Raw genomic sequence first — 14406 nt, forward strand, 5'->3', positions numbered from 1 at the left:
AAATAAATCTCTTTTTTTCACAGCATCTAGCAACCTTGTTCTGCAACCACCTGTCACTCAAAGTGCCCCTAATTATGCATAACTTTAAGCCTTAATAAAATGTAAACAGACAAAAAAAAAGGCTGCAAACACGTTTATTTCTGCTGTAAAGTGGGACATTCTAACATGGGGGTCTATGGGGATTGACTCGCTTTTCAGTTAATTACCAAAAACGCCTGTGTGGGTGCACTGCCTTCTAATGTTACACATTGTTAAAATTATAAAAGGTAAAAAACAACTTTGTGTCCATAAATATGTAGGAATTCTTGTTTAAATCTGTTTTTTTTACAGCTTTAGTATCTTGAGCACATGGGGTTAAGATGCATTTTCTTTCAGCGATGTCTTTTTTTCAGTGTGCACTATCATCATGTAGCTCCAGCACTCTTTAACCTGTCACCAACAATACATTTCGACCAAGTCATCATCGGTAGGCGTATCAAGCAGCTGTTCCTGAGGATCGGTGAGTGTCCTCTTAATAGTAAAAAAAAACCTCCCAAAGAGCCACTTTAACATTTGAGAAGTCCATCAGTTAAGCAAGAGTATGCAAACTATGTGAGGCTCCTCAGCTGATTAGGCTCACCTGGACCCTTACTATAAAAGCTGGTCCACGTGCTCACTCTCTCCCTTCCTACAGTTGACATCCACTCTGCATCGGATTTATTTTGCACCGTCCCACAACACATGCTGCTTTCTACTGATGTACTCATTCCATTGTTTGGACAACCTTAGTTTAATCAATTGTTCTAAGCTGATGTTCTCGCCTCTGCTCGCTCCTCACACATCCTCTGAGCTAGTTTGTGTCAGTTCACTTTTAACTGCATGAAACACCTATTTTAGTAATATTGAAGCATCCCCTCGAATCATTGGTTTGTTTACCTGAAATACACAATGAAAGTTCTGACAATTCACTTTATTGTGCGACTGAAATAATTCTAAAACCTTGACTAAAACAGTTCCCTTTCCAACAACTGCAACCTTCACCCCCTGTCTATTAATACGCTGTGTTTGCTGCCTGTCTCCTCTGCCACTCTGACTTACTAACTGCCCTCCTCAAGGTCCACCCCCCCCCACCCCCACCCCCACCCGGCTGCCTGTCACCCAGCGGAGCTGTCTGAAAGAACAGCTTAACTTCATGTTGAGAGCCATGACTGAAGTCTCAAATTAGACTGGACTGCACCGAGCCTTGGGTTGGGCAATAGAAAGTGACTCACTGGTATGCATGACAAGCAACTGCCTCTGTTCATTACGGATGGTTTCTGTGTGAGAGAGATTGAACCTCTCCATGATGGGTTAATGTATCCTCTCTTTCTCTCTCTCTCTCTCTCTCTCTCTCTCTCTCTGTCTCTGACTCTGATGATATTCAAATGTCTGCAGGAAGCCTGAGCCGGCAGAGGGAGTCGTGGTGGGAGCGCCGGCTCGTGGTGATTAACCAGGGCGCTTCCAGAGCTGGATTTATGGCACGCAGCTGTTGAGTGGCTGACAGACGAGTGAGTGGCTCGAGCACTGCTGCTTCTCCAGGTGCTCTTACCAGCTCGAGCTCTGCTTGTACCGTTGCGTAGAGAACTGCTGTGCCTGACCACACAACGGTGAGTGCTCTGCCCTTTCTTTCTTTTTTCTTTCAGAACTTCGTCTTCAAAGGTCATGTTGATAAAGGCAACCTTTTTACCTACTGCACAATTCCTCTAAATGTCTTTCTTCTTTGTGTCTCACAATGTGCTGTGACTACTTTGTAGTTTGGAAAAAAAAGTATTTTAGGTTGCCGGCTGTCTGGTTTTAACCATACATGGCCAGAAATATTGGCGTACAAAAAGAACTTCAGCAAAAGAGCACCTCACTTATGTTTTGTGTGTTATGAGCAATACTACAGCGTCTTATTTTCCATTAGTTATACCCCATGTAATGTGTGTGTGTGTGTATCTGTGCTGCCTTTTTAAATTTAGTTCACAATGCTGTGTCCTATTTTTAGAAGTTAAGGCATCAGAGTGGAGCCGTGTCGCCGGCTACTCGCTAGACAGACACAAACTTCAGCCCTGTGCTCAGCTTTCCATCGCTCCTCACTCCACACACAGAACTCCTGAGTATTCCTCTGCCAACGTTCTCCATGATTTGAGCTTCCCTAACTCACTGAAACTTTTACTGTTTGGACTCTGCTCAGCCTGGATTCTCAATTACAGCCGGACTCCGTGGATTCAGGACCAGCAGTTTGCCTGCCTTGTCCCTTGCTCTCACCCAGAGGTCAGAGACTGAGCCGAGCCAGGAGCATCACTTCTTTAAGGTTAATTGAGAGGCTGCCCCGGGATGAATTGCCCTCCTGAACAAAGTGCTCTTCATCTTTGGGAGCAAGGGACTGTTTGAGGTCTACAGTGCCTTTTTGAAACTTGACTTTTAGTCGTCTCTTGTGGCGTTAGGACCCACATTTGTTTCAGATCGAGAATCTCATTTGAAACAACCAATTTATCACCAGGAGGCATAAAAAGGCACGAGCCCGACGAAAACTATTTTCCTCCTGAAGGTCAGGCTGTATTTCCGATCAAAGTCCTATAAATTGAGCATTCCTGGCACGTGAGCAGTGAGACTGTTCGGGGAGTGTTTTTATTTGGGTTGCTATGGAAGGAGCAGTTTGTGGCTGAGGGGGCCGGTGGTTACACTGAAACTGGAGCTGGAGGACGCCTTTAAAGATCTTCAGCTTCAGAACTGCTTCCTCGTCCCACCGTTGCAGATGGACAGAGTCCTCTTAATGCCTTCATTTAAAGTCATTCGACTGGGTTAGATCAAATCCATTAACGCCATAATGAACAAACCCAGAGCTCTCCCACCCTCCACTCATTTGCCCAAAGTGCAGAGTGGGCTGATCAACACAAATGATCTGTGGTGGTTAATAGGTAGGTGCAGGGGATATTGGAATAGGTCAATTTAACAGACAGTAATTCATCTTAGTCCGCTTTTGAGCCTCAATGGAGAACTCTGCGTACACATTTACTTTACTGTTTCTCTGCTGTGTTACGGAGATTCAATTTGTCATCATGACTCATTCTCAAGTACGCTTGATACATTTAAATGAGGTGAAATGCAGGGGGGGAAATGACCATTTTACATAACTTACTACTCATCAACCTTCAATCTCCTCTCCCCTGTGGAAAATGTACAACGTCATTTTTTTTTTTTCAGAGAAAATTCATGCGTTTGGTTGTGAAATGGGGGCTATTCATCACAGCTGGGGTTGCAGGCCATGTGACAGGTCCTGTGGAGAGGCGGGTTCGGTCATAGAAATACACTCAGCCTTTAATGCAGGCACATCTCCTCCCTGTGTTTGCTGCAAACGGCAAGAAACGAGCTGTGGCGACGATTGGCCTTTTTATTATTGGCTCTCTAAAATATCTCCTGGAGCTCAGACCCCAGCAGCGAGCACGTTTGCTTTTTATCCATGAGAGGGTGGAATATTTACCACATTATTTCCAGAAACGCAACTTATTTCCATTTGTTCATACATGCAGAGTCTGTCGGGTCCTTTTCTTCTTGTAGCCCTTCACACGGGAGTCACAGCGCGATGATGTGCCCAGTTTGAACATCTGTTCATGTCAAAGAAGAAATAGATTTTGGTGTGAAAAGTGGCTCCTTAACATGATGGAAACCGCCTTTTACTGTGGCAGTAAGATGCAACATCTGCCCCGTATGTAAATCAGCCTGGCTACTGGATGCAATACACTGCTGAGAGAACTTATATACGGCTTTGTTCAGATAACTTTTCCTATTAAGTTTTTAGATGTGGCTATAAAGTATTGAGGATTTGGAACAGTTTGTTGCTTGACAAGCTGCGGTCTGTTTTTGTTTCTGCCGGTTCTGGGTGTTTTTCATGAACTCATAAGAATCTACAACCCACAGCACTTTGTCCAGGCCTTGTCCCCGGATGAAAGCAGCTTTCTCTGCAGCTCGTGTCTGGTTATTAATGCAGATTATTCAAAGGAGTGACACTTGCTCCCCTCTGCAGCCTCATGGGGTCCTTGGCTCTCCGCTGTGCTCAAACGCACACTAACGGTGTCGCTGTGAAATCTGTCCCTGAGGTTCCCCGTTGTCACATTGTCAGATGGTCTAAATGTGCTGACTGGAGGGCTCGCTCGCAGGTCCTGCACTCCTGCAGTTGGAGCTCCGCTGGCCCTCACGTGAGCTGACCACACAAAACTATGGTTTGTTGTAATACTTGCTGTGGTTTGAAATATGCCGACATTCATCTCCTTGGTTCCTGTCGCTGATGGCCTGCTGCTGCGTGGCCAGAAAGCGCTGCCTGGGCTCTGTAATAACTGCCATTTTCCTTTCTGACTTAAAAAAAAGAAAAGAAAACGCTGGAATTTCTGCCAAGTTTTCCATTGGTGCAAAGAGCCAGATATCCACTTGGGTCTGTGCGTGAGCTCTGGGCTCATGAATGATATACTGGGCACTTTGTGAACAAGGCATTGTATGGAGGCGAAATTATTCAGTGTGCACGTATAAGTCTAAAAAGCAAAGGCTTGAACTGAACATGCGTGCATTCAGATTTTACAGGATGTGTAAAAAGCTGCTTCTCAGAGATGGAAATCGACTTCATGACTTGATTCAGAGCAGAACATGGCTGGTTAAGAGCATCGGGAAAGGACAGACATACGATGGCAGAATTGTCCTTGCAGCCTGAACTGGCCACCCAAATATTATGCAGTTTGTGCAGAATTACAGTTGGACAGACACAGAGGTGCACACACACACACACACACACACACACACACACACACACACGCAACCGATCACAAACACACCCATCATTGCAATTCCCCTCAGTTCTACAGACATGGCAACTCTCAGCTAATACCTTTGGTTTTCCGGCCCGCAACGTTTCTTTCCCGGTTTCGATATTTCCCTCAAGAGTTGGTGGAGAGCTTAAGTAGAATATTGGAAATGTGATTTCAGATAAATGCTAATGTTCCGTTACTGCTGGATGTGTGGAAAAGAAACTGTTTCCACATAAACTTAAACAAAAAGTGATTGCACAATATAGAGATAGTGTTGGTTTTGGCAAAATAATTCTGTGTAGCCAGATGAGCGACATGTATTAATAGTTAGTCTGTGGGCTTTTTATTCTCTGACCCCTTAGAAACAACACTAACACTGTGGCATGTCACGTCCAATCTGCCCGAACACCTTGAAAGAGCAAAATGGTTTGTTTTTTTCTTCAACATCTGTTTGATCGCCTCCGTGCGATGCGCCCAGCCAGCAGATGTTGCGGGAGCAGTATGTCACCACCACCCAGGGCAGCAGCTCGCCCAGGCCGGTGCCCGACCACGTCTACAAGATCGGCATCTACGGCTGGAGGAAGCGCTGCCTCTACCTGTTCGTCCTGCTGCTCATCATCATCTTGGTGGTCAACTTTGCCCTCACCATCTGGATCCTCCGGGTGATGTGGTTCAACACGGTACGCGTGACTCACCTTGGCGGTCTGTGTTTTCAGCTGGGATAGTTTTCACTCCTTTCTTGCCCCCCTGTTCTTCTGGGGCTGGGCCATATGGAGGAAATCATAATGTTGTTGACCAAATAACTGTCTATATTACGATATTGTCGGGTCGACTGTTGGTGCTTTCACACAATTTACACGGTGAGATTTTTGACACACAATCAGTAATGTAGATATAAAGACAAAGTGGGTAAAGGCAAATATTAGAGCACTCTGTGAGGTTCAGTAAATGACTTCTCTTGAATGAAACCTTTAAAACCAGGAAAAGACGACACTTGTATTACGATATCCAAAATGAAGACGATAATACGGTAATATTATCTATTATATACTTGGCTTATACTTGGCTGTCGAAACAGGATAGTTTGTGTTTCCTATTTCATGCAGTCTTGTTTGCTTCTCAAGTCCAGATGGCAACCAGAGAAAGGGATTCGACAAACCTTCACACACACACACACACACACACACACACACACACACACCGTTATGAAGTGCCTGCACAGCTAAATCTATCTGGTTTAGTCCATCGCTAAGCGATTCACATTTGGAAACCTATGAAGTGGTTAGATGACAAAATCTAAATTTCTAACTTCTTAACCCGCCATATGTTGGATTCTTACCTTAGAGATTAAGCTGTTGATCTGATTTACTGTCAATATTTCTGCTTTGCTCGCACATTTTAATTTTATTTCTTTAAACCTGCCTCGTTGAATATTTGCCTGACTACATGTGTCTTTGTTCTGGTTGTAGGAGGGGATGGGACTCCTACAGGTCAACTCAGACGGGGTCAAGCTGGAGGACGGCGAGTCTGAGTTTCTTTTCCCCGTCTACGCTCAGGAGATCCACTCCAGAGAAGTAGGATAATCAGGAACACACACTTTCCTTCACACATTCTTCTTTACTCTTGCATCCCTCTTTTTTTCTGCCTTCCTCCTGTCTTTTTCTAGCTCAGTCTCATGCTTCTGTTTGTTTAGTTAAGTAGCCTGACAGCCTTTCCATGATTGCATCTCACTGTTTACCAAATTTAAACCTGATTGTGAGTTGGACCTGTGCAGAGTAAACGTACACTGTCAGCTTCTAAATCTAATTCCTTGCAGGCAATCGAGCGGTTTTTATCCAGCTGTAGTGAGTGAATTGCATATTCCTGACTCTACTTTTTTTTGGGAGATGTGTCAGAACAAACTGGATTTGGCAGTCCCACACAGAGCACGTGGTGTGCAGCTCTCCATTAACCTCGGGGATATTTGCGGTGGAAAGTAGTTTATGGCCTGCCTGCTCGAAGCAGATGGGAACACTTTGCTGCCGTTGTTTACATGTTATGACTTTTCTTGCTCATAGCAGCAATTTTTTTAGCGTTCATTCTTCTTTATGGGCCTCATTAAAACAGGTAATGTATTCCTCATTTATGGACTGACACTTTCTCTCATGTAGTGAAGTGATGTCGAATGAGATGGAGGATCCCCCTCGCCTTCCACGTGAAGTTTCTCTTGTAAACGGAGCTCAGTGAGGAATTTTGGTTGAGGCTTCCTCATTGTAAACATTTCATGAAAGCTGCCTTTTACTGAGCGTTTGTCATGTTTGTTGAAAAGAATAAAAAAGCACCACTTCCTAATAAGGCACCATTGTAAAGGGTGTATAAGCTGTAACTAAACACTAAATAAGGTTCATATGTATTTTATAAGCCATTAATAAGAACTACATTTTAAAAAAGCATAAACCAACCTGACCTAACTTATATGAAGTTGTCCAATTCTGCCAGTATTCTTTCACATAATAAAGCTCAATATTTGTGTTGCAAATGTACCGTGGATCAGTTGTGATGTACAAAGCATGGTAAAATGGCTTTTTTCTTTTTTTCAGGACTCTTCACTTCTAGTGCACTCATCGGAAAATGTTTCGCTTCATGCCCGCGATGAAAATGGTGACGTCACAGGGAGGATGTCTGTGGGTAAGAGCCTGAAAGAGGACACGTGTACACACAGGGACACATGGAGCACTCATGCATCACAAAGTATCCCATTGATGTACGAGGGCAATAGTAAAGTCATTCATGCACTTGTCCTGCAGCGATTCCTCACCCAACATTAACGGTGACAAGAAGCCGTCTCTCCATTTATAATCTCTCCGATTTCCATTTAAAATCCATTAAATGCACAATTCCTCTCTCCACCGTGGCTTCTGGGTCGTTCTACATTACGCACAGGGCCCCAAGGCCAGTGGAGGATCATATTTGTGTCTTTTATGGCTCGCCAACGGCGGCGTTTGAGTCTTTTGTCATAATTAAAAGGCCAACAAATGACCCAACTAATTGCGGCGGTCCACAGTGCCGTTATGTGTCCTTGATCATTAAGCCGTAAAAAGCATAACCTGCATAATGTCGGCCCTCGGAGAATAAAAGTGAACTGCTCGTTAGAGAAGAGACCATGCCGGTTCACAGTTGTAGGTGCTGAAGTAGGTTAAATATCTGACTGACCCACCTGCTTAAGATTTGTCTCTCTACAATGCCATTGATGCCATTGCACCCACTAAAGTGAAGGTTGTCTCGGGTAAGCAAAGATCTCCTTGGAGAAATGCTACGTTGGAGAAACGAGAGTGTCGTAAAGCTGAGCGCAGGTGGCGAAAAACGAATCTCCAGGTTCACTGTGACATCTATAAAGAGAGACTTCGCAATTATAATTTGGAACTTAGAAATGCAAGGCAGTCATTCTTCTCTGACATCATAACCAAAAACAAGAACAATACACGCGCCTTATTTGCTACCGTCGACAGGCTAACAAACCCTCCAGTGTCTGTAGCTGCTGAACTCCAATCCACCTGGGCATGCAATCAATTTGCCTCCTTTTTTACTGACAAAATTCAGAAAATTAGACAAGCAGTCAGTGCCTCCACACCAACCACAGGATATGTGTTGTCCCGATCTCTGAATAACATCCATTCAAATGTCATGACACAATTTCATTCAATCGACCGTAGAAGCCTAGAAGACATTATACAACATCTGAAGTCATCCTCCTGCTGCTTGGATATTCTACCAACACACTTTTTCAAAAATATTTCAAACTGCATGACTACTGATCTCTTACAAATTGTAAACACATCCCTTCTCTCAGGTGTCTTCCCACAAGCCCTAAAAACTGCAGTTATTAAACCGCTCCTAAAGAAGGCTAGTTTAGACTCCGCAACGATGAAAAATTATAGGCCAATATCAAACCTCCCATTTTTAAGTAAAATAATTGAAAAAGCGGTTTTCCAACAGCTGACCAACTTCTTGGCCGTAAATAACTGCTTTGATGTTTTCCAGTCAGGCTTTCGACAGCACCACAGTACTGAAACTGCTCTTGTTAAGGTTTTCAACGACATCCACTTAAACATAGACAATGGCAGAAGTTCAGTCTTAGTGTTACTAGATCTCAGTGCTGCATTCGACACGGTCGACCATGTCATACTCCTAGAAAGACTAAACATCTGGGTGGGACTCTCTGGCACAGCACTTAACTGGTTTGAATCCTACTTGAAGGGCCGAGAATACTTTGTGTCTGTAGCTGATTACACATCAGAGCTGACGAAAATGACATGTGGTGTTCCCCAAGGTTCAATACTGGGGCCTCTTCTGGTCAACATCTACATGCTTCCACTAGCTCAGATTATGGAAAACAACAAAGTGTGTTATCATAATTATGCAGACGACACACAAATCTACATAACTATGTCACCAGGGGACTATAATCCCATACAAGGGCTGGGTAACTGCATTGAACAAATCAACAACTGGATGTGCCAGAATTATCTTCAATTAAACAAAGATAAAACAGAAGTAATTGTTTTTGGTACCAAGGATGAACAATTGAAAATCACCACTCAGCTTCAGTCACTGATGTTAAAACCCACAAACCAAGCCAGAAATCTAGGTGTAGTTATGGATTCAGACCTCAACCTGAACAGCCATATCAAGACAATTACAAAATCAGCCTACTATCACCTGAAGAATATATCAAGGATTAGAGGACTTATGTCTCAACAGGATTTGGAAAAACTTGTCCACGCATTTATCTTCAGCAGACTGGACTACTGTAACGGTGTGTTTACAGGTCTCTGTAAAAAGTCCGTCAGAAAGCTGCAGCTGATTCAGAACGCTGCAGCTCGAGTCCTCACTAAGACCAGGAGGGTGGATCACATCACTCCAGTTCTGAGGTCTTTGCACTGGCTTCCTGTCCAACAAAGAATTGACTTTAAAATCCTGCTGTTGGTTTACAAAGCACTGAATGGTTTAGGGCCAAAATACATCTCTGATCTGCTGCTACCGTATGAACCATCCCGACCCCTCAGGTCGTCTGGGACCGGTCTACTTTCTGTTCCCAGAGTCAGAACTAAACATGGAGAAGCAGCGTTCAGTTTTTCTGCTCCACACATCTGGAACAAAGTCCCAGAAAGCTGCAGGTCTGACCCTCTGCTCATTTAAATCAAGATTGAAGACTTTTCTGTTTGCTGCTGCCTTTAATTGAACCACATTCAATTAATATGTTAATCAATTTCCTGCATTTCTGCATTTTACTACTGTATTTTATTTCTTACACTGTTCTTAATTGCTGTTAAATCTCCTTTTCTTTTGCCTTATGCTTTGATGCTTTTCACTTTGAATTAAGACCTCAGAGAGGCCGGGTTAGAGTCCCGAGGCGGGGTTGGAGTCCCACGCTATATAAAAGAACTGCACAATATATCGCCATTTCCTTCAGGACCGAGTTCGTGCAAAGCGTACACTATAAAACGCAGATCGGCAGAGATCTTTTCCAGACGTGGTTTGTGTGCGAGTAGTTGCAGAATTGCGGCAGTGTATGGTTGATTGCGTACAGCGTAATGTCTCAGGGAGACATCGATTAAGACCTCAGAGAGGCCGGGTTAGAGTCCCGAGGCGGGGTTGGAGTCCCACGCTATTTTGTGTTTTAATGACTGTTTTTATTGTTTCAATGTATGTTTTAAATCTCCTTTACTTTTGCCTTTATGCTTTTAATGGTTTCATGTGAAGCACTTTGAATTATCTTGTTGTTCAAATGTGCTATACAAATAAACTTGCCTTGCCTTGCCTTACAAGGCTGTGAATGTTAATGTGTCCGAGGTTATTTGACTTAACCCTTCACTACCTTTCAGGTTGAGCAGTATTGTTACTTGTTTCACACATTTCTCTTCAGAAAGTGGTTGTTTACTCACTTTTTTTGCCGCTGCCTGTGAGGAGGTTGAGATTTTCACACAGCAATGCTTGAATCTGCTTCATTATATTCTCTAAGCGCTGCAGATTTGGAAAGTGTGAGGAGGAGAGACATTTGATTTTGATTGTAATATTGCCAAACCCCTTCAGGTATTCTTGCCTGTGTTTGTTGTTGCAGGTCCAACGGAGGCTCAGGGACACACTCGAAATCTGCTCATTAACTCCCACAACGACAACATGCTGTTCACTGCAGATGGCGCCCAGGCTGTGATTGGACCAGACAAACTACGAGTCACAGGTATACAAACGGCGGCCACCTGCTGCTCCCTCGGATATATCGCACCCACTCTTTGCGGAAATGTTTTTCAGATTTTGGGGGGGGAGACCATATTGACGACAGATGTGAACACAACAGGAGCAATTTGGTTTGACGGCGGATATCTGTGCAACAATCCAGCAACCAAGGGCAAAGACAGATGCAGTCATTTTCACAATCATTCATGTCACACTGCTGAGTGCATGGTTATCTCTAGATATACTCGAAAGCACACTTGCATATAAATGAAATGTCAGGAGCTCAGTTATCTGTCTGTCTGTGTGTGTGTGTGTGTGTGTGTGTGTGTGTGTGTGTGTGTGTGTGTGTGTGTGTCCTTCAGACATGCTGTGGATTCTTTAGCACATCTTGATACAAACTTTCTCTCAATCAGGGCCTGAAGGAGCCCTGTTCCAGCATTCAGTGGAGGTGCCCCTGCTGAAATCTGAAGTTTTGAAAGACCTGAGGTGAGCATGTTGGCGTCCCTGTACAAGCCATTTTACTGGAGAATGTATTTCGACTAAAACTCAGAAGTAAAAGGAAGATATTCAGAAAAGAGTAAAGTCCTTGCGTTAAACAAAATGTGCATGATGTCCACTAAAGCAATACCAACTCTTGTACTTCTAATGCTGAGCTGTTTTTTGCTTTAGGTTGGAGTCTCCTACTCGCTCTCTCAGTATGGAAGCGCCAAAAGGAGTTCATTTCAAAGCGCTGGCCGGCAACATTGAAGTTGCTTCTAACATGGATGTCATTCTGCGGTCTAGTATAGGACTGGTAAGAAAAGCAATGTTCACTTTCCAAACATAACTTCAGGTCTGTTTTTTTTTTTTAAATCTTACTTCGATTACCAAGGGAATATATACATAAACGGTATGCTTTTGCAGCTACATGCTGCTTCACGCTTCTCTAATCTCTCACAGTCACACCTGGGAGCTTTTCATCCAAGTGAGCCTCACTCCACTGCAATTTTACAGTAGCTCTGTATTTTCCCGGAATATGTTTTGACGTTTTTGTCAAAAATACTGTAAAGATTTCTCTGAGAGAGCTCATTAGACCGTTCTACTTTAGTTTGTGGTGAGTGTGTGTGTGTGTGTGTGTGTGTGTGTGTGTGTGTGTGTGTGTGTGTGTGTGTGTGTGTGTGTGTGTGTGTGTGTGTGTGTGTGTGTGTGTGTGTGTGTGTGTGTGGCTCTAAATGGAAAGAATGAAGCGGTGATATTTCTTTGTTGATTCAATACAACTCTTTGGTCTGTCCTTGTATTGTCCTTTGCTCTCCACGCTGTGCAGCTGGTGCTGGATGCTGAGACGGTGCGCATGCCGAGCTTGCCCCAAAGCGAAGAAGGGGTTTCTGGAAATGCTCAGGGTCTCTATGAGGTCTGCGTTTGTCTCAGCGGCAAGCTCTTCCTGTCCAAGGCTGGGGTCACCTCCACTTGCAGCGAGAATCAGGAGTGCTAGAAAGACTCCGGCAAGGTAATCGATTTTCCATCTCTCAGTAGATGCGTCTTCTGGGAGGCAGCGAGCACAACTGTTTATATTCGGCCTGGAGTTTAAAAAAATATTTATACCACAGTGGGTCTCTGATCTCAGTGCTAAGATCCCACTGGCACATCGAGGCCTGTAAAAGTACAAATGCCTGCTGGCGTACATGTAGGAGACGTCATGAAATGCATCCTTTTAGTTGCATTTATGATCCTCTAACCATTCAGCTGAGACACATCGTTCCAAATGTATCAGCATCAGAGCTTTGTGAAGATCTACACACACAGTATCATGGCTGGGCAATGAGGAGCTGGTAACAGCTTACATCCTATGCAATATTATCTTGTGGTGCAATAAATAAATATTGACATATCAAGGGCTTGGAATATAAAAAATCTTTAAAATGCAGACGGAATGTTATTTTGGTCTACATACGTATGCCCTTCTGGGTCCAAGCCCTTGGTATGTATTCTTTTTTTTGTCTTGGTGTTCAGCATGTTTTTATTTAATTGGGGGAAAATATTATGAAATGCTGGTAAATATCTTGTCATTGTCACTTCAGATTGATTTTTAATTATTATTATTTTTACCCTAATCAGATAAAACACTAGGCATCAGACTTGTTTCTTTTTAAACTACTTTTTAAAGTTTGACATTAAAATACCATGTGCTTATGGTACCATAAAGTGTTACTAGTGTGATATCGTGTGTGCAGTTGTGTTTTAATTTTTTTTAGTTAATACAATTATGTATGTTTTGACCTGTGTATTGTTAAGCCCTGCATAAGCATGCAACTATGCCTTAGCTACTTGCTTTCTTGCAAGTAAGCTGGTCTGTTTCTTCAGTAGCCTCATTAATTTTGTCCACCTTAACATGGAAGAAAAAACTAAACATTTCTAATGGACCACATGTAGTGGGTAGTTTATGATTCGGAGTGGAAAACAAGGGTATTATTTCAGTTCTGCTTTTGGGTCAAATATGCCTTATTTTTCACAATACCCATGACGGGGAATAAACTACATTTACGTCTGTAAGATAAAGATTCTCAGTTCATGAAGTCAAAAAGGGCAATATTTTGTAATGGCTGCATTGAGTTTAGCATTAATTCAACTGCAAGAATGCATAAGTAATATCAGACAATTTTATTAGTATTTCTAAGTATAGATAATTAGCAATTCTCACACATGTTCTGGCCTATTTTGACAGTGTGTATTTTGATAGTGTAATGTGTATTTGTTTTTGTATGTTGAATAAACTTTGTGCTATTCTATGATGCATCTGTCAGAGCTATTCATTCTCGCACATGTTTTTCTGCAGACTGGTCTCACGTTTTGTGTTCAATCTTATCTTTTAACAGAAAGGCTGGCTCTTAATGTATTTCATCATTTTCATAATGTCCACTGTTGGGTTCGTCTGTGCACTAAAGCTATCATGTGTTGATGGAAACAGTTTTGATAATCTCCTGCCATGTTTATTGGCTCTCTGATGCACTCTAGTGGAAAAGCGCTGCAGTACCGCCAGGGTGTACTAAACGGACAGTACCAAGAAAAAACGTTTTCAAAAATCTTTTTTTTATGCTCTAAAACAGGGGTGTCAAACTCATTTTCACTCTGGGGCCACATCAGCATCACGGTCGCCCTCAAAGGGCCGGTTGTAAATGTAACTACTCCTAACATATTTAGTTTAGTTTCCCGGGATATCTGTGACTTCCACAACACGTACTAAGCAGAAATAGAGGTTATTTTTTCCATGGTTAATGGCGGACAGTTGAACGGCTTTCAGGGCGATAAGCCCCGCCCCCTCTCCGACCCGTCCAGTGCGAATGAACACAAATAGCCCCCGGTGAGACCGGCGGCGCGAATGGCTCAACTCAAAGTTTTTTTATACTCAAACATC

General features: G+C 43.1%; 1 protein-coding gene across 2 annotated transcripts; it reads left to right on the forward strand.

The window, feature by feature from the left end:
- The first annotated feature begins 1309 nt into the window (after window positions 1-1309).
- Window positions 1310-13783, forward strand: sgcg (sarcoglycan, gamma). Of its 2 annotated transcripts, none has more exons than XM_079271885.1 (8): window positions 1310-1625; window positions 5278-5479; window positions 6269-6373; window positions 7379-7466; window positions 10900-11019; window positions 11429-11501; window positions 11685-11808; window positions 12319-13783. In XM_079271885.1, the coding sequence occupies exons 2-8, from the start codon at window positions 5285-5287 to the stop codon at window positions 12484-12486; spliced, it is 873 nt and encodes a 290-aa protein (XP_079128011.1). In that variant the 5' UTR covers window positions 1310-1625; window positions 5278-5284; the 3' UTR covers window positions 12487-13783. The 2 variants fall into 2 exon arrangements, with proteins under 2 accessions (XP_079128011.1, XP_079128012.1); XM_079271886.1 differs by lacking the exon at window positions 1310-1625 and adding an exon at window positions 4180-4199.
- Window positions 13784-14406: the final 623 nt, after the last annotated feature.

The sequence above is a fragment of the Melanostigma gelatinosum genome (genome assembly GCF_949748355.1).
Source record: "Melanostigma gelatinosum genome assembly, chromosome: 7".
NCBI lineage: Eukaryota > Metazoa > Chordata > Actinopteri > Perciformes > Zoarcidae > Melanostigma > Melanostigma gelatinosum.

What these genes read in the sequence shown, in the direction of transcription:
- sgcg (XM_079271885.1), top strand. Translation starts at nt 5,285, where the DNA reads ATGTTGCGGGAGCAGTATGTCACCACCACCCAGGGCAGCAGCTCGCCC. An exon ending in GGGTGATGTGGTTCAACACG is followed by an intron (nt 5,480 to 6,268) that starts GTACGCGTGACT and finishes TTCTGGTTGTAG; the next exon opens with GAGGGGATGGGACTCCTACA. An exon ending in CACAGGGAGGATGTCTGTGG is followed by an intron (nt 7,467 to 10,899) that starts GTAAGAGCCTGA and finishes TTGTTGTTGCAG; the next exon opens with GTCCAACGGAGGCTCAGGGA.